This window comes from Rhinolophus hipposideros, assembly GCF_964194185.1.
Source record: "Rhinolophus hipposideros genome assembly, chromosome: 4".
In the NCBI taxonomy this organism is placed as follows: domain Eukaryota; kingdom Metazoa; phylum Chordata; class Mammalia; order Chiroptera; family Rhinolophidae; genus Rhinolophus; species Rhinolophus hipposideros.
Window position 1 is genome coordinate 66163560 of NC_138050.1, and position 24596 is coordinate 66188155.

The following is a 24596-nucleotide window of genomic DNA, read 5'->3' on the forward strand; positions in this document are numbered from 1 at the left end:
TACATTTACTGGGTATTCCCATTCTTTTTAGGTTAAAAAAATACCGATAAGTTATTTATTCATATATACAACAATATTTACTGATGGTTTATCCTCTGGCAGGCTTGGTCCTAGGGCTTTGGGGTTATATCAGGAAACAAAGTCCCTCGCCTCATGGAACAGGACAATGAGCAGGGAATTAAACATAAATGTTGATAATTGCTATGGAGAAAAATAAAGAAGGGTAAATTGGTTTGGCAGGGCTGGGTTAGAGTTTGCTACTTTAATTAGGGTGATAAAGGAATAGGGTGACATTCAAGCCGAGAACTGAAGTAAACTAGGCAGACGTCTGGGGAATGAGCATCCAGGCCTAAGGAAAGTAGCATGCCAGGCCAATTTAAGGAAAAGCAAGGACAGTCGCTGGGGTAGATTGAGCAAGAGGAAGAATAGCAGGAAAAGATCTAACGGTAGGACCTAGGGAACATCTTTACGATGATTGCAAGCAGCTTGTGCTGTCTGTGATAGCAATAAGAGCACCAGCAAAAGGTCTTTTTGCAATTAATTCTAACGTCCCATCTCCATACTTTGCAAGAGAACTCCCCAGGAGTTCTAGCTCAACTGGTGCATAATCTGTGGAGGTCGCTGTAGTACAAGAATAAAAAGAAAGTAATCATTCACCAGCTGTATGTCTGAGTAAAGCCCAATTCATGCTGGTGACACCTGCCGGGACAACGTGGCGGACCCCACTCTCCGAGACGCACCCACTCCGCCCCAGCGAGCCAGGCGTCGCTGAGAAGCCCAGGGCCCGAGCCTGCGCGGCCGCGGCCTCCGCCCCGCCCTCCGCCCCGCCCTCCGAGGGGCGGGGACTAATCGGCCGCACCCGGGAAGCCGCCCCTGCGGGCCCCAGTTAACTTTGTCGGGAGAGGGGCGCGTCGCAAAAAGTCGCGGCGGCACCTCCCTGCGGTACACAGACTTGTCGCTTTACGGTTCCAGGCACCGCCGAGCTGGGAGATGTCGGCGGCGGGCTGGGTGGAGCCCTGGGGTCCTCCCGGCAGCTTTGCGAAGCGGGTCCTGGTGACCGGCGGTGCTGGTTTCATGTAGGTAACAGCGTCGCCGGCCGAGTAGTGGCTCCCCCAACTCCCACCTTTTCCTGCGGCTCTGCTTGCCCGTGGTAACTTGGGACCAGCTTTGGGTGTCTAATAAGGGGAGGGTCTTAATGCACGACCGGGGTCATCCTACCTTCTAGCCCCTCCTCGGCCTGCGAAGACCTAGTTCCTTGGAAAGGGCGACTTTTTTTTTTTTTTTTTTTAAAACGCCTTCCTCCCAAAGCAAAAGTGCCGCGGTCCTGTCCTCCCTCCTGCGTCACCTGAGATGCGCGGTCACTCTTCTGATTGTGCCCACAATTGCTGTAAGCTTCTCACCAGCTCCCACCCACCACGATACACAGGCCTTGTACGTACAGGCGCCAAAGAACGATTTTTGGGCTATGACAAGGCATTTATTTATTCAGCTGACTTAAAAATCCTCTCTTGGTACTAAACTTTTGATGCCTCTTTTCCCTCTTGCACGTACCACATTCAGTCAGCAAGTCCTCTCTCCCTACTTCCAAAGTATGTGCTCCAGGCCACGTCCCCCCTCCCCCCACTACTCCCCCGGCCCCCCCCCCCCCTTGCCCAGGTCACTGTCTTTTGCCCAGACTGCTACTGTAGCCTCCCGATTGGTCACACGGCCTTGCACTCTTGTTCCCGTGTGTTGCTCAGACAGAAATCAGTGTTTATTAAGTAAAAGGGCTTAGAGTTTTCCTCCAGAGGTTCTTGTCAGGCTTAGAATTAAACTCAAACAGTTTACTGTATCTTGAAGACTCTCAAGTGCCCAAGCATTACTTTTCCAATCTCATCTCCAGCCATCCTACCCCTTGCTTTTTCTGTGCCTGCTACACTTACCCTCTTGCAGTTCCTGGAACACAGGAGGCTCCTTTCTCCTGTCTTGAGGCCTTTGCACCTACTTCCCCTTTGCTGAGGCTGTTTTCATCACTCAATTCAGATGTTTACTCAGACATCACTTCAGAGGGGCCTTGTCTATCTAAAATAGCCCCTCTCCCTACTAACGCTTATCACTACCTAAAATTATTTTGTGTTTTTGTGGTTAGCTGCTAATTGCCTGCATCCCCACTTTAGAATGTAACCTGAATGAAGGCAATGCTCACTCAGCATCTGAAAGAATGTCTGACTCATTTTATAAAGGTCTTTAGTAATTGTTTAAATGCATGAGGACCAATAAGAAACTCTCCCAATGTTTAGTGGAAGAAGAGGAACATGGGACTCTTCCCCCTACCCCCCAGCCCATTATCACATTAAGTCACCTCTCCTGATGTGACAGTACCAGGCAGGCAAGGTTCATTTAATGAGCATGAGCATAAAAGGGCAGTCCTGGTGTGGGAGTGCTGGTCCAGAAAGGCTACTCTTGGACAGTGCTGTGAAAGGGCTGTCAAGTACACCGTTTGAGTTCATAATTTGGTCAAGGGTTGCCTTTGTTCCGGGGAGCCCAGTTTTTGTGTGTATATGGTAAAATCTGCTGGATCATCTCATTTAGATACGCCTCTGGTTCCACTTCAGGGTCCTCGGAAACCCATCCAACTCAGGATGGTTTCAGCTGTTTGTTGTTAGCCTTGGAAACCTAGGTTTAGTCTAGGACACCGCCTCCCTCCCCCACCCCCCGCATTTATACCATCAAATTCTTGTACCTAGAGATAACAATTGCAGTAGGGTTACTATGAACATAGATAGCTACTATGCTTATACTAAATTAATTTTTACATAATTATACCTGTAGTCTCTGAAAAGGCACGCTATATATAGTTGCAGCCCATTTGCCCTGACCACCATTCATTGCATCCTGCACACTCAAAGCATGCATAGACAGCATCATTTGGTTAAGCTAATTTTTTCTTATACCCTGGACCAGTAAATTTTCTCTTCTCCATAGTGTAAAGGGAGTATAAAGCTTTGTATATCTGTATATCAATATGGTTGAGAAAGTTTGTGAAAAGTGTGGTGTGTGTATATCCAGTATAAGTATGTTATTCCTCTTCTCTTCAAAAATGTGAAGGTATTTTTTAATAGTTTCCTAATACTTGACGACTTAGGGTAACAATCAATAATTTAGGGAAAAGGTTAAATTTTCTACTAACAAGTTATACTTTTTTTTACAGTGCATCACATGTGATTGTCTCTTTAGTAGAAGATTATCCAAACTATATGATCATAAATCTAGATAAGGTAAGTTTTAAAAAGATGAGCTGCATGCACTGAAACTTATTTACATTTTTAAAAAATGTTAGAATCCTGCCATGCTGACATTTTCGTTTTTTTTTATTTAATTTTACCAACTTAGGGGCCTGTATAGTCATGTGTTTATGCCATATTTAATTGTACGTAAAATCTTTTGAAACTTTTTTATTTATTATTCTAGCCCATAAAGGTTTTAAGTGCAGTATTTTCATTAAAAAAATAAACTCCACCCTAAATTTATTTAGTATAATCTTGTGAATATTAACCTTTTTTGGAGTCAGGATACTCTGATTATTTGATTTTATTCTTTTATAACTACTACCTCATGGAAACTTACATATTTTTAAAATAAAAATGCAATTAATTTAGTTTTGAGAATTTTTCTATAATAATTGGAGTCTCTGGAGTCTGAAAGCAGTGATTGGTAATCACTGATATTTGGACTTTAAACACATGATGCAGTCAGTTACCTTCATTTCATAAAATGTAATAGTAAAAATGCATAGTCAAAGAATAACCCATAAGTTTTACAAATTTTTACCTGCCTTACCATCACGGACAGTCATTTTATTCCCCATCTTTATACTGATTTATCAACAGTTAATTCAGGAAAAAGTGTAATGAGTTAAAATATGTGTAACACTGGTGTAATTGTTTTCAATCACTAATTCCTTTCCAGTAAGAAATGGTAAATTTTTCTAGCCATCAGGGGCTGGAGGCAAATCGGGGCAGGAAAATTTTTTAAAGGAGAGGTTTATGAAACGTGATTTATTTATTTATTTATTTTGTATTTTAAAAAAGTAACAAGCTTACATGTTTTTTGTTTGTTTTTTACTTTTAAGATAACAGAAACCTCTAAAAACACAAAGAGCAAAAACTTTAAGAAGACATGTTTTTGTAGTACAATAAGATCATCTATAGTCTTTAAAATAAATTGATATAGGAAAAACTATTACTCATTCGTTGTGTTGTATCTCCACCCTCCCTCCGTCTTACTTATTTTAAGCTGGATTACTGTGCAAGCTTGAAGAATCTTGAAACCATTTCTAACAAACAAAACTACAAATTTATACAGGTATGAAAGTTTCTTATAATTATATAATTGTATACTGTACCTCTTTAGTGATTCAGACATTATATCTTCCTACTTTACAAACTTGTGAAATATGGGTTTGGAAAGCATGCTAATTAAAGATCTTTTCAGTTTCCTGTAGTACCACATGATGTAGAGAATACTACTTTTATATTGATACCATATATAAAGTTACATATGATTTTTGTTGCCTTGGCAGATCTATGAGTAGCTGATTGAACTTACATACATGGTTTGTGATTTTTAGGTCCTCACTATCTTTCTTAATAAGGCCTTGCTGGGATTTAAAAGACTGGTATAAAGTGGGGTGTGACTCAGGCCAGCAACAGCCAAAAAGGCTACCATACAGCCCATGGGATAGTTTTCTCCCATGAAAGTTGATTGATTGGCTCTGGAAGACCAATTCTTACTAACCACCTTTAGAAGAGTTTAAAGTATAAACAAGAGAGCCCGGTTATTAATTTGCAAATGGAAATTTTAATGGCAACTATTTGTTTTATGATTTGTGGTTTTTTTTTAAAAAAAGTAATTCTAGAAACTCTCTTTTTAACCACAAATCTCAAAGAATATACTAAGCAAATATTTCATAATTCTCTTTGTCCGTATGAAAGTGTTTCCTTCTGTCACCAAAGAATTTTTGAGAATACGTATTTTTAGAAATAAATATACATATAACATCAAAAGTACTTGTAAGTTTACTTAGTTGTGATTAAATACATTTTTCAAAATGTTATTCCAGTTCTTGCACTTACTTTAAATATATTTCAGTAATAGTTATCTCAAACTTTTAAAAATATGTTTAAAATTTTTCCTGTTAACATAGTGACCTTAGATTATCAAGAATGTTGTCATTTTTTTCCTTCCGGTTTTTGTAAGTCCTTTATATATTCTGGGTTAACGCCTTTTGCCACTACCTTTTTTCAATCTGTGGTTTGCCTTTTCACTTTCTTAATGATATCTTTTAATCTTAGTAGTAGTTGGGGCTCAATAAAATACTGTTTCAGACATTTATTTGCAAAAACGTATTTTGAATTGGATATCTTATATTCTTGGATGCTGGAGAAATTCATCATTACTGTATTTGACCCCTTGGTTGAATTTTTAAGATATTCTCTATTAAACTTGGCGGGGCAGATTAATTCTTCTTACCATTTTTTGTTGTTGTTCATATAGTAAAATGGTTCTTACAAATGATTCTTACTCAATCAAACTTAGTTTTTTCATGTTTGCTTCTGATATAGGGTGACATATGTGATTCTCATTTTGTGAAACTGCTTTTTGAAACAGAGAAAATAGATATTGTACTACATTTTGCTGCACAAACACATGTAGGTAAGCATTGTTTTATGTTACAGTTATGATGGGCAAATTTTTATTTCCAGTGGCTGACTAGTCTAAATCAAAGTCCAGTAATGGAGTTGAATGGGGTTGGTACTTAATATATATATGTCTTTGAAAGAGCATATACCATACTCTATCAGAAAAACAAGCCTGTGGTCTTTCTGTCATCAAAATACTTGGAGCTTTTTGGGTCACTTTTATTCGTGTGGGTTGAAATGTAACCTTGGATGCTGTTTTAAAACTTTGGGTTTAACCAAATTCAGAATAGTGATTTCTGCTTTCTTCTGGGAATATGAATGTATTTAAAATGTATTTTTTATGTTGTTTTGCTTAAGCTGGCTCTTGCCTACAAGGTGGAACATTGTATTATCATATGTATTGTTTTGTCCATCTGATACTTTGTTTAACATTTTATATTGTGAAATATATATATTCAGAAGAATTTAGAAGTAAAGTTAAATGAATGCTGATACTGTGAATACCCATGTAACTGTCATGTAAACAAAAGATAGAATGTTGCTGAACATTTTTTAGTAGCAGTAGTATTACTACTGCCTTAATCTAATTTTTTAAAGGTTTTTTTTATTGGGGAAGGGATACAGGACTTTACTGGGGAACAGTGTGTACTTCAGGACTTTTTTCCAAGTCAAGTTGTTGTCCTTTCAATCTTAGTTGTGTCAATCTTAGTTGTGGAGGGTGCCGTTCAGCTTCAAGTTGTTGTCCTTTCAGTCTTAGTTGTGGAGTGTGCAGCTCAGCTACAGCTCCAGTTGCCATTACTAGTTGCAGGGGGCACAGCCCACCATCCCTTGCGGGACTCGAGGAATTGAACTGGCAACCTTGTGGTTGAGAGCTCACTGGCCCATGTGGGAATCGAACCGGCAGCCTTCGGAGTTAGGAGCATGGAGCTCTAACTGCCTGAGCCACCGGTCTGGCCCCCTTAACCTAATTTTGAAGTTGCAATTTCCCTTGGTGTTCTCTACAATTTTACTGTCTATATATAGTATTTATCCCTAAACAGTATAAGTTAGTTTTACCTGTTTTTAAATTTTATAAAAGTGTATATATAACGTGTAGGTTTTTTGGTGTTGCTTTTCATCCATATATATTCATCCATGTAGTTGGGTATAGGTATGATTTGTTCATTGTGACATACAATATTCCATTCCAAGTATATACCACAATTTGTGCAGCAGTTTTACTCTGGATGGACATTTGGATTGTTTATACTTTAAGCGCTTGTGAACAACACTACCATGAACATTCTTACACATGTGTCGTGCTACACATAAACATACATTTCTCTGAGTATATTACTAGAATTATAAGATTTGCACACTTCAACATTGAGATAACGTCCAACTATTTTCTGAAGTGATTATACCAAGTTTCTACTCCTCTAGAGGTGTCAGAGACGTGTTGCTCCAGATCTCACCAAAGCTTACTTTTCTCAGACTTTTCCATTTTTGTCAGTCTGTGTGTAGCGCTATCTCATCGTGTTTTTAATTTGATTTCTCTGATTACTATTGAAGCAGTGTACCTTTTCTATGTGTATTGGCAATTTAGATTTCTTCTTTTGTAACATGCTGTTGAAATCTTTTGCTCTTTTTAAAATTGGGTTATTTACTTTTTTCTCATTGATTTGTAGCAGTTTTGTATATATATTCTGGATACCAGTCCTTTGTTATGTGTGTTACATATATCTTCTCCCACTCTGTGGCTTATCTTTTCATGTTTTTTTCTAGTGTGTTTTGATGAACAGGTGTTCTTAATTTTCATGTAGTTGAATTTATATATTAGGTTGGTGCAAAAATAATTGCAGTTTTGCAATTATTTTTAACCTTTCAAACTGCAATTACTTTTGCACCAAACTAGTATCTTTTCCTTTATGTTATGGTTAATGGTTCTTGGGTCTTAAGAAATTCTGTGTTGTCCCAAGGCATTGAAGATAACCTCCTATATTATCTTTGAAAAGCTTGATAGTTTTGCTTTTCACATTTAGATTTGTATTGCATCTGAAATTGATTTTTATATATGGTATGAGATAAAAGTCCAATTTCTCATCTGGAGTCAGACATGCTACCCTTGCGCTACGAGGTCCCTGATAGGAATCCAATTTCATTTTTTTCTATTTGAGTACCAGTTGGACCCTCTACCACTTACGGAAAAGTTCGCCAGTTTCCACTGCCCAATCATATATCAAGTATCTGTATATGAGTATCTGTTGAGTCTGTATCTGTTTGTTTCTACCTGTGCTGATTACACAACTTATGGATTACTAATATAGTGCTTTGAAATCTGGTAGAGCAAATTCATCTACTTGGTTGATGATAAAATAGTTGTGCACTCCTTCTAGCAATTATGAACTGCTTACCAACATTTGCTGTTGTTAATATTTTGTGGTTTTTGTTTTATTTTTCCCTGATTACTAATGAGGTTAAAAACCTTGTTTATTGGACTATCCTACCCCTTTTCTAATTGGCATGTCTTCTTTGGAAAGTTTCTATTTAAGTCTCTTTACCATTTTCTAGTGGGTTGTCATTTTTATCCTCAGAGTTTTTGTAAGTCTTTTATGTAGTCTGGGTTCAAGCCTTCTGCCATTACCTTTTTCCAATCTGTGGTTTGCCTTTTCACTTTTTTTGGGGGGGGGAAAGCTGTGGGGTGGGGAATAAAATCTTTATTGGCTCCATGTGAAATTACATAAACTCCATTCCCCTACATACTTAACAGCTTCATGTTCCTTATGTTTCATTTCTTCAAATACATCTTAAGTTGCTTATTTACACAATAAAAACAATGTCCCACATCAAAAGACATACTTTTCTAGTTTAAAACAATTGGAATTAGTCTCAGAAGAGCTCACTTAATTGAATTTGATATTAGATCTTTCTCAGATTATTCTGTGGCATCTCCCAATTTTGCATGATGCTTGTAGTACCCTTAAGCTGTCAATCAGTTTTTCTGGTCTTTATTTAAGGTCCAAAGAGAAAAGATGGAAATGGACTGAGATAAAAAGGATAGTTTTGTATATGTTCATGTAGTGGATACATTCAAGACATAAATGTGAGAGAAAAAGTATCTCTGCAACAAACTGTCTCTGCTCTGGGTTAATAGCTCACCTCTCTGAGCCTTGATTTTCTTATCTCTAAGACAGACACATCCTAGAATCTTTCTGGCTCTCGTTTTAGTCCAATGTTCTACAGTTTGGTTTTAATTTAAAATGCACAACCTGAAATGTCTTTTCACTTTCCTAATGGTGTCTTTTATCCAATTGAAGTTCTTCATTTCAATGAAGTAAAGCTTATCAACCTTTTTCTTTAGGATTAGTGCTCTTTCCTACCTCCAAGATCATGGAGATATTCTCTTTTACTCTCTTCAAAAAAGTTACAGTTTTGTCTTTTACATTCACATTTCTTCTCCATATCAATATAAGTTTGACTCAACATCATTTATTGAAATACTCAATCTTTCCCCCTCCCCCTTTATTGTAGATGGAGTGCCCATTCACTTATGGTTCTATTTCTGGGCTCCTGTTCTATTCCACTGCGTTTTGTCTGTCCTTACGCCATTAACACACTGTCTTAATTACTGTAACTTTATAATAATGCTTGATACAAGCAAAGCAAACCCACCTTTTTGTTGTTACAGAAAATATCTTTGACTTTGTTGATCTTTTCTATTGTATGCTTGTTTTCAACATGAGTTTCTACTCAAAACTTTATTATTTCATTATTTCTAGTTCATTTAGATTTTTTTCTCTATCTTCTTGTGATAATATTTCACTTATTTTCAGCTTTTCTCTAATACATACATTTTAGACTACAAATTTACTTCTAAATACCACTTTATCTGAATCCCACAAGTTTCATGTACATTATTTTCTTTCTTTTTTTTTTTTTTTAAGGAATTGATTTCTTTTTCAATCCATGGGTTTTGTAGAAGTATATGTTAATTTCCAAACACGTATGAATTTTCTTGTTACCTTTTTATATTGATTTCTAGCTTAATTGTAATGCTTAGATAACATACTGTATGATTTCAGTTCTTTGTGCTGCAACTTCCTTTTTGGCTTAATGTATGGTCAATTTCTGTAAATATTCCATGTGTATTGTAAAGAATGTGTACTCTGCAAATGTTGGGTATGTTGTTTTTTACACATCCATTAGGTTAAATAAAGGTGGTTAATTGTGTTCTTTAAATCTCCTGTATATTTCTGGTGAATTGAACCTTATGAAGTGATCTTTCTTCCTTGGTGATATGTGCTGCCTTGCAGTCCATTTTGTTTGACATTAATATAGCTGTGTTATTTGGTTATTTTTATGATACGTCGTTTTCTGTAGTTTTATTTCCAACATTTCCCTGGCTTTATGGTTTAGCTGTGTGTCTTATAAACAACTTGTGTTTGGATTTTTTAAAAATCCATCCTTGGTATTTACCCTAAGCATTGAGTTTGTTGATATATTTGGATTTATTTCTACCATCTTACTATGTTGTTTCTATTTTTCTCACCTGTTCTGTTTCTTTAAAAAAATTAAAAAAAAATTCTTTCTTGCCTTTTAAAAAAATTCCTTTTTAAAAAATCCTTGCTTGCTTTTCTAAGGGCTTGACTAAGGAACTTTTCTTATTCCATTTTTCTTCTACTAGTTTGGAAGCTATATATTCTGTTTGTATTCTTTCAGTGGTTACCCTAGGTATTATGACAAGCATAATTAGCTTATCAAAGTCTAAAATCCACAAAACCATTGCCTTCTTCCAAAATGATTTCAAGGATCTTAGACACTTTAACTCCACTTATCTATTCCCAACTCTTTTTATCTAGAATTTGAAGTCTGTCTTGCTTTTTTTCTGTTCCACTGGAAATCATTATTTCTATTTTATATAGTCAATATTAATTTGTATTAGGGGTTTGCAAAAATGATGCTATTCTAATTATGTTATACATTCTTCATTTATTAGCTGGAATCCCTAATAAAAACAAATTTTCTTTACAAATTGTTGGGTTACCCTGAAATTGAATTGATGCAGAAAAGGCAGGTAAAATGCTTGATGCTTTTTGTTTACTTGCTAGGTTTTATTATAACAAACTGGTTTCCTAGCATCCCTTTTTTTTTTTTAGTATCATTATGAATTCATAGATTTTTACACATTTAATCTATTGTGGTTATTGTTATTTATGTCCAAATTGACCCGCCATTGGCCGTTGAGAACCTCTTCTAGTTGTTTCCTAAGTCCTTTGGGACCCAGCCTTAATAGTCTTTGATAGTCATCTTATTCTCTGGTGTGGCAGCTGGCTCATCTTCAATTTTTCTTCCCCGGATCTGGTATCAGCCCCTTCTCTACAGAACCCTAGCTCCTTTTGGTGGGAAATGCTATTTACATTACAAACGCTTGTTGCCTCTTATTGGACATAGTTTCTAGGCTTTTTCAGTGGACAGAACTAGGGATTCTGTATTTATTTGCTTATTTATTTTAGATGAAATATATCATGAGTTTATATTGAGATGTCCAAATCATATTCAGTTTTTTTAACCTCATTGACCTTAACATTTATATCCTTTTTCCCTTTCCCTAAAAACTGTGATACTCGATAGCACCATCATAAGTACTTATTTCACTTTATCCCACAACACACACGGTAGTACACGAATGACAATACTAACATTATATCTAGCTTTTTTTTTTTTTTTTTTTTTTAACTTAAAATCCTTTCAAGAATTGCAGGGAAGTGCAGGGTTGTTCTTAAGTAGTTCCCACTGGGTATATGGTCAAAATATTTTGTTTTAAAGTAACTTGAAATACTTCTTCTCTGCATGGTTCTATAACCAAGTAAATAAATACACAGCTTCATTTGTCTCTTTTTGCTTCTGATTTTTAGAATTGCTTTTCTTCTTCTTGATTTAATCTTTTTTAATTATGCAAAATACGTACATAGTTCTAAAGTTAAATTTACCAAACAAGGTATATTTAGAAGAGTCTAGTTTTTGTCCCTGTCCTTTCCACCGTGTTCTCCTCCTTTTTCCCTTATAGATAATTTTAAATGCTTTATTTTACAGTTTGTCTTTCTTTTTAAAAAAGATATATAATCTACTGCCCTTCTAAGGGAAAGGTAGCCTACTATACACGTCTTTCTCCATCTTTTTATATAATACAGTATATCTTAGGAGATCATTCCATAACAGAATGTACCGATACTCCACATTCTTTTTTCTTTTCATACTACTCCATTGTGTGGATGTATGATAATTGGGCTGATTTCCTACAGTTTGCTATTTTAAATAGTGCTATAGTGGATAGGTTTGTGGGTGTCTTTTTGTAGTTTTTTCAATTGTTGTTGGGAGAGATTTCTAGAAGTACAATTGCAGGGCATATTTGTTTGCTAGGGCAGCCATTGCAAGATACCCCAGACTAGGGGCTTAAATAGCAGACATTTATTTCTCAGTTTTAGAGGCTGGAAGTCCAAGATTAAGGTGCCAGCAGGGTTGGCTCTTTTCTCAGGCTTCTCGCCTTGGATTGCAGATGGTCATCTTCTCATTGTGACCTTACATGGTCTCTGTGTGTCCCTAGTTTCTCTTTTTGTGTCTAAATTTCCTCTTTTTTTAAAGGGCATCAGTCACTTTGGGTTAGGACCCACCCTAATGGCCTTATTTTAACTTAATCACCTTGTTAAAGGCCCTGTCAACATATAGTCACATTCTGAGCTACTGGGGTTTAGGGCTCCAACATGAATTTTGAGGGAACACAATTCAACCCTGTTACACTGGGATGAAGGGTAAAAGCATATGTAATTTGCCTAGATATTGGGAAATTTTCTTCCTTAGGGGTTGTAAACATTTTGTATTTTCACTTCCAATGTATAAAATATCTTTTTCCTCGTGGCCTCACAATAGAATGTGTCAAAATTTTTTTTTTTTTAATTTTTGCCAATCTGATAGGTAAGAAGTGGCATCTATGAGTTTCTAATTTGGATTTTTCTTATGATCAGGTTTAGCATCTTAAGCTTAAGGACCTTTGTATTTCTTGTCTAAACTATTTGTTTATGTCTCCTACCCATTTTACTATAGGGTTGTTCCTTTTTATTTTTTATAACTTCTTTATAGATTGACTATATTAACCCTTTGTTTCTGAAAAATTCAAATATTTTTCCGTTTGTCATTTGTCTTTTTACTTTGTAGTTTTTTCTGTGTGGTTTTCTTTTTTTTTTAACCATGAAAGAACTTTTATGTAGTCAAATTTATCAATTTCTTTTCTTTTGCTTTTGTATTATGAGCCATAGTTAGGAAAGTTCCCTTCATTCCAAGATTTTATAGAATTGATTCTTTAAAGTGAATTTATTTTACAGTAATTTAACCAACAGTTATTATTGTTTTCAGTAATAACAGATTGAGCTGAAAAGCCTAGCACCCTATTAGCAGACACTGGAAGTTTCAAAATTTTTTAAATTTAGGAACATTTTAAATTTAGATATATCATTTATTTTTTCCTTCATAGAATTAAAAGTGTTTCCTACAGATTTAGCACTGATAGTTTTCTAGATTCTAAGAATTTCCACGTACTGTGTAATTTAGGCTTAAAGAAATCATAAATAGCAATGTGTTTTTATGTTATTTTAAAAACTATTGCAGTTGTGAATGAAGAGAAGTGAACAGAGCTTTCCTTAATCCTGAGTCTACCCTTAGGTATTTGTTTTGTCCCTTGGGTGGAATTGTTCTAGTTTTTTTTCTCCTTTTTTTAGATCTTTCCTTTGTACGAGCCTTCGAATTTACGTATGTTAATGTTTATGGCACTCACGTTTTGGTAAGTGCCGCTCATGAAGCCAAAGTGGAGAAATTTATTTACGTTAGCACAGATGAAGTGTATGGAGGCAGTCTTGATAAGGTAAGCTTTAAGAAAAATCTCTATTTCACTTACTTTTAACCATAGACCATATAGCAAACCTGTCTTATTAAAACCAACTCTGGGCTTTTTTCATCCTCTGATTATACATACTTGGGGGAACCTTCCAAAATGTTATTCTATTGTGTCTTCTGTTCAGATCAAATAATGCCAACCCACATGGCAACAACTTAGTCTCTGTACAGATTTACATGTAATTTGACTGACAGTATTTTGCGAGAGCAGCAGATCTCATTTTTTGTCCTCATCTTATATACATGATACATGTCATTCCATGGGCCGAAGTATATGTAAGTTGGGCTGCTCACCTTTCTTTTCTACTCAGGAAAGAACATCGGACTGTCAAGGAGGGAGTGTGACATTATTGTAGAAACTGGAATCTGTTCTCCTTTGTTAATCATTAGTAAATATTATACATTTTATGCAAAAAGATGGTTCTATGTTCCAATCTATATATTTTTTTAATTGATTGGGGTGACAATTGTTAGTAAAATTACATAGATTTCAGGTGTACAATTCTGTATTACATCATCTATAAATCCAATTGTGTGTTCACCACCCAGAGTCAGTTCTCCTTCCATCACCATATATTTGATCCCCCTTACCCTCATCAAAAATATGGAATGCTTCACGAATTTGCATGTCATCCTTGCGCAGGGGCCATGCTAATCTTCTCTGTTATTGTTCCAATTTTAGCATATGTGCTGCCGCAGTGAGCACCAGTCTATATTTTTCATAGTCAGTGTTTACAGTAACCTTATTCTGTTTTATTTATTTTTTATTTTTACCAAACCACATACATAGTATAAAAAATCAAGTAGTTTGCAAGCAACTTACATTGAGGAAAAGCTGACCCTGACCCCTTCTCTTCAATCTACAATCCCACTTCTGAGAAGCAACCATTTTCAATTCTCTTTGCCGTTTTTATGAGGTTAACTTCTTTCTTCTTGTACCCCTGTCACCCTACTGTGTCAGACATGACACAGCCAGAGTGATTTTTAATAACATTCCTGAGGCCTGCAGTGCCAGAAGCAGAGAACACGTGCAGCAGAGGTCACACTGTGGGGAATATCTCTCTTCCCCATGTGATCAAGAAATTACAACCAACAAAAACATACTAGAGAGAGAAAACTGAAAAGTGTAATCTGGAGAGTGAAACGATCCGGGAAGAATCTCTTTTTAGTTCTTTGGAAGAAGGTGGAAAAAAGAAACTTCTTTAAAAGTGGCAGTGGTATCAATTCCTCAGGCAGGCCTGGTTTGTTGAAAAAGAAGAGCAGGAATACCTTAAAACTGAAAGGAGAAAGGTGGCCCCTGGTCCGCAGTGGGCTCTTATCCTGCCCACAGTCCATCCTCCGATGTTGCTGCCGTGCCTAAAACAATAACAGGTAAATAAAGGTGTGAATGAAGCAACCATCACTGGCGTTCTGAGTAGGAGAAACAACGCACACCATCACCAGGTCAAAGCAGCATATCTCCAGAAAAAGGCAAGCCCCTGGATGAAGCTCTGAAGAAAGCCCTTCCAGGTCACTGCAAGGGCTTTCCTTCGGCTCTACTAAATACTCCAGCCCGGTTGGATGCTCATGAACTTTGTGCTGCCTTGATTTACATGAAGTGAAAATAGAAATATAGTATGCATATGGAAAAATTAGGAAATCCAAGACAATTTCAGAAATAAGGATAAAAATAACAAAATCTCTGTTTTGAGCTTCACAGACATAATGTAGGTGAACAGTATACAATGGGAACTTTTTTTGTTTGATAAAATAGAAATTTCATATATTCCCTCTCCCCCCAAACCCCACAAAAAAATGTGAGATCATGAGATTATTCTTCCCAAAGCCTGTTAATGTCTGGACAGTGGCCTTGACAGGTGGACAGGTTCCACATGTCTCTGGCCTCCCTCTGGCTCCTCAACCTCACATCCCATTTCTCTTCCCTCTCACGAAGCTTCTTGTAGTTCCTTTGAACACACTTCTGTCTCTGGGCCTTTGCACTTGCTGTTCCTCTCTGCCTCCTGCCTTAGAGGGTTGTTGTAAACTTTAAAGGAGTTACTACATATAAAGTGCTTAGAAAAATGCTAGGCACATAGTTAAAAAACAAAAAATGTTTTGTTTTTTAAATGTGATTATGATTTTAAGTTTGTAATGTTTTCTGACTTTTTTGCTTAGAAAGTGCTATGCATAATACTTACTTTTTTCTTAATTTATCTTTTTTAAATTAGGAATTTGACGAATCTTCACCCAAACAACCTACAAATCCTTATGCATCATCTAAGGCAGCTGCTGAGTGTTTTGTACAGTCTTATTGGGAACGATATAAAGTAAGAACTGATTTTTAAAAAACTTGAGTCATTTTTCTTTGGACTTAGGTGTTAAAATTCCAAGTTAGCATTAGCTACATTTCATTTTTTTGAATAGAGGACATAGATTGAGAATAGTTATCTATTAAGGAATTAAAAAAAACTGATTTCCTATGGTGTGTGGACAACGTAGGACCTCCTTCTTGTTCAGTTCATCATTTGAAGGAATGCTTTGTGTGGATATTTTTTCCTCCTTCACTAACATGTAGAGTGTTACAGCTGTTGTGAGAAGCCCTGTTGGAATATCCTGGTTCCCAGGAATCGTCTGAGTGAAGGAAGACAGGGAGGGCAAATTCCCTTGTCTGCTGGGCTCTCCCCTCTGCGTGAGTCAGCTCTCTTGGCTCTCGTGACTGGGAGGTAGACTTCCCCAGGTGGCTCCCACCTGGGAAGTGTCAGTGCGGGAGTCTTACCCAGCCTGACTCATCACCTTGAATCCCCTGCAATTGGCTTCCCATTGATCTTCTTTTCGAGTTACTAGAGACTGGGTTGGAAAGGCCAGCCTGAGAATGACTTACGATTCTCTTGACTTTTGTGTTCCAGTAACATTGGTCCTTTTCTTTCATTAAGCCTTTTTATTTGTAAGGATTGGTACAATAGAGAAAGCCAACTTGAAGTTTAACATCTAACCAAACCCAGAGTCCTAGAGGTGGTCTCTGAAATAATCAGGTGGAAATTTCCTTAATTTTCTTCTATCAAGCCTACAAACCTGCCTACATCTATATTTATCCTCCTTTTATCCTAATAAAGAAAAAATTCCTCTTCTCCCTTTTGGAGCCTCTGCCTTTATCTGAATCCCATCCTCTCCTGTCTTTTCAGGAACTTTACATTAGGGAAAAAAAAAATCCCTTTGCTTCTTTTCTTAAGGTGTGTGGAATTGTTTAACCAGAAGTGCCCATATTTTAAAACTGCTTATCTTTAGATAATCATTATTATTGGAACTTTCCATTGTCTTACTATCGAATACTCTTTAAGTTTCCAGTTGTCATCACAAGAAGCAGTAATGTTTATGGACCACATCAGTATCCAGAAAAGGTACATTTTACTTCTGAATTTGTAGGATGTCTTCATGATTGTAATTTATTATTTAAAATAATCTCTCTTCAGTTATTTGTCCAAAGTTTATGTTGTAATTATACAAAATTTATAAATGCTGTATTGGCCACAGACAAATCTCTTCTGGTTTAGAGACTGAAGACTTGAGCTTACGTCTCAACCTGGTAATTCACCAGCTGGCATGACCTTAGGCCCTTTCAGCATCATTTTTAAATTGAGGAGTAATGACAATATTAGAAAGGATTGTGAAGGATCCAGTGAGATGATATATGTGAAAATGCTTTGTCCTTTGCAGGATTCTCAGGCACTATGGAGTACTCCCTTCACTACTGTCACGCTGCAGTTTAGACTCCTGGTTTGCACTCAGACCAGTATGTCAGACTATACAGAAATGTAAAAGCTAGTTAGAGAGTGATGCAGGAAGCTTGTGCAGAAATTTGTCTTACAGTCAGCTAGCTAATGGTCCCTTAGCTCCTCTTTATTGTTGCAGGCTTGAATGTCTTCCAGAAAGTCGTACAAGTAGTGAATAAAGAAATGCACTGAAAAGGCTGAAATTGCCTGTTGGTTGGTTCTGTATCATTAGGCCTAGTTTTATTTTTAAGTAACTATTTCTCTCTCTCTCTCTCTCTCTCTCTCTCTCTCTCTCTCTCTCTCTCTCTGTCTCTCTCAAAATAGAGCCGGGGTTTTTCACTTCCCAGCTGGTCGCATTAATGTATTTGCCCAGTGGAAAAGGCCATATTGTGATCTGCTGGTATTAATATCTACTTTGCTTAATTTTTTGCAATATCTTTAACAACTTTATTATAAATGTAGTAACTTACCTTGCCCTGTTTAACATACATTTTCTTTGAATCCAGTGGCACTGGAATTTGCTTTTTATTAATTTCACCAACACTTACTGGTTAGGTGTTATATGTAAAGCAATAAGTCAGATAAGATTCCTGTCCATATAAAATCAACACAGAGGTAAGATTTGTGATGAAAGCAAATTGTTCACAAAGACTTTTTCTGAATTTTCCCACTGTTTATATTGTTTTCTTTTCATATTTTTCTAGCAGATAACTTGTTTTTGTGAAATAGGAAGATATCTTAGAGTTCTTTTACTTACCAAAGTTCTAATAGGTTTTTTTCTTGAAATCCTGATAAGAATTGAAATATATCCGTATGTGTATTTCTTAACAATAATAATGTAATCTTATGAGTTCAGATTCATGTTAATGAGCAAAGTTCCAACGTCTGAAATTGTATTTAAATATTCTTTTAGGTTATTCCAAAATTTATATCTCTACTACAACACAACAGGAAATGGTATGTTATTATTTACCTTTGTACCCATATGTTTGTCTGGTATGTTGATAGTATTTGGTGACAGTCTTTCTTCAACATCGTAAAGTCTTAGAGTTGGAGGCCATAGAATTGAATGTCTCAACAAATTTAAGAACTCCTGGTATAATCAGTGTAACAGTTTTTAAAGTAATTATACTCTATTTCATCTTTATAATTTACTTACTAAGATAAATTTAATTCTTAAATGATTTATTCTAAAACTTTGAGATATATATAGCATGAAATTTACCATCTAGCTTTATATAACTACTTTTTCAAAGGATTTATTTAATTCAAAGAACTATAAATATTTCCTCAAAATGAATTTAAGATATAAAATGGATGAATTAAGTATTTCTCAGGGTCACTTACACGTTTGCCACGTTCCTACTGTGTACCCACAGGAGGCTTGCAGATCATTCAGGAACTAGGGATGAAATTTAGAAAAGTCATGAGAACTTGTGTTTTCAGTAAATATTTCTAGGATTGCCATGGGAATTGGCTTCTCCGGAGTTGTACCCATTTGTTGTGTTACCCTGGCTTGGGAGAACTTACTTTTTTACATTTTATGATTCCCTTTTATTTAATCTTTTTAAAGCTGTATTCATGGATCAGGGCTTCAAACAAGAAATTTTCTTTATGCTACTGATGTAGTGGAAGCATTTCTCACTGTCCTCAAAAAGGGGAAACCAGGTGAAATTTATAACATTGGAACCAATTTTGAAATGTCAGTTCTCCAGCTTGCCAAAGAACTAATACAACTGGTATGTATATGTTGTGAAAGGATAGTATTTTCAAAATTATCACTAAATTAGTGACAGTCATTACTAATTTAGTCAAAGTTAACAATTTACAGTTTAGTGAATTGAAATGAATGAGGAATAAATAAAATTTGTAATTATGTATACAATATATATGCCAAGATATGTCACTTGAAATTATATCACTCATTTAGTAACAGTTTTTCAGGAAAAAAAAATCCTAATACATTAAATGTGCATACCTAATAAATTACACACCTCAATTTCAGAAATATAAAGTATGTCTAGAATCAAGGAACCATGATATATAAATAATTATAGTTATGAGTGTATGTACATATTAGTGAACGTCAATTATACATTCCAGGATTTAGCAGAAAGGGAGACTGAGTGTGTGAAAAAACTTTTGTTTTCCTTTACACTACTCTCAGAAGACTCTACTCCAAGTGTGTGGATTTTCCACACCAAGCAATTCTCAGACACCAGCTGGGTGTCCTCCAATTTAACTGAATTCTCATACTATCTACCTGGAGATAGCATCAGCTCCCAGAGGTTAAGGGATCAGTCCCACAGACTGCCCTCGCTTCACATGCCAATTTTAAGACCTGCTCATTACCTGTGCTTCTGACCAACCAGCTCTAAATCAGGTAATTTGCAGAGTTGCTCACAGAACTCAGGGAAACAGTTTAATTTCCGGATTACCAGTTTATTACACAGGCTATAACTCAGCAGCAGCCGGAGGGTATGAGGGAACGGATGTGGAGTGTCTGGGCCCTCTCTGGGCATGCCATTCTCCCATCGCCAACATGTGTTCAGCAGAAGTTCTTCAAACCATGTCCTCTTGGGTTTTTATGGAGGCTTCTTGAAGTAGACATGATTGATGAACTCATTGGCCATTGGTGATTAATTCTACCTCCAGCCCCTCTCTCCTTTCCCCTCCCCAGCTCTCACATGATTAGTTCCCCTGTCAACCAGCCCCGATCCTTAGGGGCTTTCCAAAATCTCTTAACATAAACTCTGGTGTGGTTGAAAGGGGCTTGTTACATATAGCAAAAGACACCTTTTTCTCTCATCACTTAGGAAATTCCAAGGGTTTTAGGAGCTCTGTGCTAGGAACAGGGATGATGACTAAATATATATCTTATTATACATCACAGTATCACGATGAGTAATAACCAAAAGCCAAAAAACTTATTTTCTGCCACAGTACACAATGTGTATTCTTTTTGAGCTTCAGATAGAATTTGGGTTATGTAGTATAGAACGTGTTACTAAAATGCTGTTCATTTTAGCTGTCTTCCCCACTTTGAGGAGGTTGGTTGTCTTATCTTTTGAATCAGCTATTGAATGTCATTGTTATTCTCTGGTCCCGTTTTATCATTTGACTCAAAAGCCTTCTCCATGTTGCCAGATCAAAGAGACCAATTCAGAATCGGAAATGGAAAACTGGGTTGATTATGTTAATGATAGGTGAGTAACAAGTTAAAACACTGGGGGAAGATTGTAAAATCTTAGGTACTTATAAAATTATAAAATATATGGACTTAACAAGAAACTAGTTTATCAATTTTGAGTTTTCTGTGAAAATACTTTTTCCTAATTATAAATGTCATAAGAATAAAAAGGATGTAGCATTTTTACTTACTAGCTGTGTGACTTAAAGTTATCGACCCTTTCCAAGGCTGAGGCATCTTTGAGAAATAATATCTTGCTTTTAAAAAGTATTTTATGGCTTAATTGTAATGCATATAAAGTACCCAGCCCAGGGTGTAGAGCACAAGAGTCTTAATAAGTTTATGTGTATTCATTTATTCATTCATTAAACATTTAGGTGTGATGTGCTGCATTCATACCTAGATTGTGGCTGAAATAAGAAAAGGATAAACCACACAGAGGGTTCGGCATCCGGGATGATAGATGATTTTATTTTAATGTACACTTTATTTTATGAATTTTCTGTAATCATGTTGTCAGGGAGAATTTTTTAAAGGAAAATTTGAATTATGGTAAAGATGAATGGACACACAATTTTTTCTTAGTATTTAAATCTGTAAATAGGTATCCACAATGTCGTTTTAAATCTATTTTGTTTTCCAAGACCTACCAATGATATGAGATATCCAATGAAGTCAGAAAAAATACATGGCTTAGGATGGAGACCTAAAGTGCCTTGGGAAGAAGGAATAAAGAAAACAAGTATGTCATGAATTGGTCATTTGGGAAAGGGTTCAGAAGAAGTTAAAGAACACTTTTATTTTCAGAACACTACAAATTCAGCAGAATAGTGTGATGAATCATTTTTACTTTTCAAATAGTTACATTTAATATATTTCTAGCAATAGTAATATATTTCCTAAGCATCTTGAATTTCATAGACTAACTTCTGATCAGTCTTCCTATATCTTAGCATTTATCAGATACCTATTTCATTTACTCTCAGGTGCACATTGTTTTACTCTTTTCATATCCTTGAAAGGTATGTGTTTTACAATCACTAGTATCTTAAAATTTTATGCAGCTTTATTCTTTTTTTTAGTGGTATGTTAAATAATAATCCATCTTAAGATCAGTGGCATCTTAGATATGATGAAATATAGACAGTTTTAGTCTTTGAGTGTCTTGAGTCTTTTTATATTGAAACAAACAAGTAGAAAGCAAACTGACTATGTACAGAAATATTTATTAAAATAAGTGTCTGTACAGTCTCTGTATCTGTTAAAGTTCTATTTAGAAATGTATTAATGAGAAAAATATGCCCAAACATAGAAAAAAAGTCCTGATTCAGAGCTTCAAATATAACATACTAGTGTTAAATTTTAAAAAGCATATTCAAAGATAATTTATATTTGATTTTGCAAATAAAATAATTTCACACTAACAGAAGGAAACACATTATCTCACTATGCCTATAATGCAGTATTGCTACATTTACATAAATAAAATATTACATTTATTTTTTATAACTTTAAAACCAGTGCAAATCCTTTCCCCCTAAATTCCTTAAAATCAGAGTGTCTTTAAAAAAATTTTTTTTATTTAATTGGGAAATATTGGGCAACAGTGTCTTTCCAGAACCCATCAGCTCTATGTCAAGTTGTTGTTTTCAATCTAGTTGTGGAGGGTACAGCTCACTGGCCCGTGTGGGAATCAAACCGGTGACCTTGGTGTTATGAGCCCTGAGCTCTAACCGCTGAGACAACCTGCTGCCCTAAAATCAGAATGTCTTAAACACTTATACTAGCAAATTCAATATTAAAACATTTATACTAACAAATTCAATATGAAAAAGAAAAAACAGTTGATTTTTAAATCTGAATTAAAATGTAATTAACTGATGTTTAGTATTTCATTTTTGATTTTTGTCTTTTGTTTATTCCTTTTAGTTGAATGGTATAGAGAGAATTTTCACAACTGGAAGAATGTGGAAAAAGCATTAGAACCCTTTCCAGTACAGCCACCATTTGTATAGTCAGGACAGTTTTTGGAAAAAGAAGAAAATTTTCCTACCTCGACAAGTGATGTATCATCAAGGGACCAAATGAAGGGTCTTTTCATTTGGAATTACATTTGTGACTTTTTGTACAAAATCCAAATGCAATATGCCTCAATATTTAGAAGAGTTTTAGTATTGGCATAGAATTTAAATGTCAAAATTCTTTCAAAAACCTTTTCTCCTGACAATGTGGAACCAGTAGAGATAGAAAGACTCTTCCATAGGAGTAGACCGGGAAGGGGGACTCTCCTGGTTCTCAGAAGAAGGACAAATAATAGCTCTGGGCAGCTGACAGCTTTGCTGGCATTGAACTCAGCTTCCCAACCTTTCCCATTGATTGGAAGGTCTCTAAGTTTTCATTTTTAGGCTACATAGGAAGAGCCTTATGCCCTAATTCATCTTTTTTGAAGGAATGGTATTGTGCTACAGTTGCTTTAAAAATGAAACAAAGCACTTTTTAACTTTTGATAATTTTGTAAAACTAATTAAGTTAAATTTTTTTTAAAGAAAGACATTGTTTTTGTATTTTCAAAATCAGTCATTTAACTATGTATAACCTCGTATCAGAGAAATTCCATCATATATTTACTGTTTAAAATGATTATTTATAAAATTATCAGTATTTTAATGTATTTAATATAGATTATGGCTTTTTTTAGTAATGTATGTTTTTATTTCACGGTAGAAAAAGTTTTAAAATACTTGATTATATAGTTTGAATTCCTCTTTCCTCTAAAGAGTTTAAGACGATTTGAAAAAGTAACTGATTGGATACTGCGTTGAGAAAGGTAAAAGAGACAAAGATGATGCCCAGCTTTCTGGCTTCAGCGCATGACTGACGGCTTGTTTTCTCTGTAAAGTGGGAAGCAAGGTCAGTAACTCAGAGGTGGTTGTGGGAGGGGATAACAGTAGAGGAAGGATCTGGAGGCTGTGGAGATTGGGAAGAGAGTCAGCAGATCCAAAAATTAGAGGGTGTGCCAAACAGGAATGAAGCGCAAACTGAACTTGAACACTGTAACTTCAAAATTCTGAGATGTGTAAAAATAGTTAGATTGAGCTAGAATCGGACATAGTGTGCATAAGAAGGGACAGAAGGACTAGAGAGTGAGATTAACTAAAGCGATGCTCCATTGGTCTTTGTTGTGTAGGGAAGAAAATGCCTCTTGGAGGTAGCCTGTAGCTCTAGAGAAAATGGGGCCGGGGAGTGGGCATAAGGAGGGGAAGTGAGAGCTCCGGGAGGCTAGGAAGTTATAGGCAGAAAATGGGACCAACTGAGAGCAAATGGTCTTTGGTGGAATTTGGTCATTGAGGTTAGATGACAAAATAAAAACACTCTGTCATTTGTTCTGTGTCATATTTTTGGGTACATTTTTATTTTCAATTTTAATATACTGTATGATTTACCTTTATTGTTAGTCTGATCTCAGGAGATGATCTTGACAGGCATTAGGAACATATGGAAAACGAGTTTGTTAATAAAAAACAACAAAAAAAAAACTTTATGCAAATATATATATATATATATATATATATATATATATAATGCTCCACAGGGAAATGTAAATTAGAACAACAGTGAGATACCACTACACACCTATTAGGAAAGCCAAAATCTGGAACAGTGACACCACCAAATGCTGAAAAGAATGTACAGCAACAGGAATTCACATGCATTGCTGGTGGGAATGCAAAATGGTACAGCCACTTTAGAAGACAGTTTGGCGAGTTTTTACAAAGCTAAACATGCCATACAATCCAGCAATCACATGCCTTGGTATGTACCTAAAGGAGTTGAAACTTATGTCCACACAAAAACCTGCACAAAGATATTTATAGCAGTTTTATTCATAATTGCCAAAATTGGAAGCAACCAAGATGTCCTTCAGTATGTAGATGGATAAATAAACTACTGGTCCATCCAGACAATAGAGTACTTACTAAGCTCTGAAAAGAAATGAGCTGTCAAGCCATAAAAAGACAAGAAGAAAATGTAAATGCATATTACTTAATG

At 35.8% G+C, this 24596-nt stretch overlaps 1 protein-coding gene across 3 annotated transcripts; it reads left to right on the plus strand.

Annotated features, from left to right (window-relative positions):
- The first annotated feature begins 881 nt into the window (after positions 1–881).
- Positions 882–24059, plus strand: TGDS (TDP-glucose 4,6-dehydratase). 3 transcript variants are annotated; one of them, XM_081046256.1, is made up of 13 exons: positions 901–1076; positions 3191–3257; positions 4276–4344; positions 5604–5694; positions 13433–13575; positions 15815–15913; positions 16925–16984; positions 18270–18313; positions 18930–19095; positions 20504–20562; positions 21191–21288; positions 21533–21568; positions 22476–24053. In XM_081046256.1, the coding sequence occupies exons 1-13, from the start codon at positions 991–993 to the stop codon at positions 22559–22561; spliced, it is 1104 nt and encodes a 367-aa protein (XP_080902382.1). In that variant the 5' UTR covers positions 901–990; the 3' UTR covers positions 22562–24053. The 3 variants fall into 3 exon arrangements, with proteins under 3 accessions (XP_080902383.1, XP_080902382.1, XP_080902384.1); XM_081046257.1 differs by lacking the exon at positions 21533–21568 and having other exon boundaries at positions 882–1076; positions 22476–24059; XM_081046258.1 differs by lacking the exons at positions 16925–16984; positions 21533–21568 and having other exon boundaries at positions 22476–24059.
- The last annotated feature ends 537 nt before the right edge of the window (positions 24060–24596 follow it).

Excerpts from the sequence above, each read along its gene's own strand:
- TGDS (XM_081046256.1), top strand. The coding sequence starts at position 991 with ATGTCGGCGGCGGGCTGGGTGGAGCCCTGGGGTCCTCCCGGCAGCTTT. Across the intron at positions 16,985-18,269 it reads CACATCAGTATCCAGAAAAG|GTTATTCCAAAATTTATATC; the intron begins GTACATTTTACT and ends ATATTCTTTTAG. Across the intron at positions 19,096-20,503 it reads CCAAAGAACTAATACAACTG|ATCAAAGAGACCAATTCAGA; the intron begins GTATGTATATGT and ends CCATGTTGCCAG.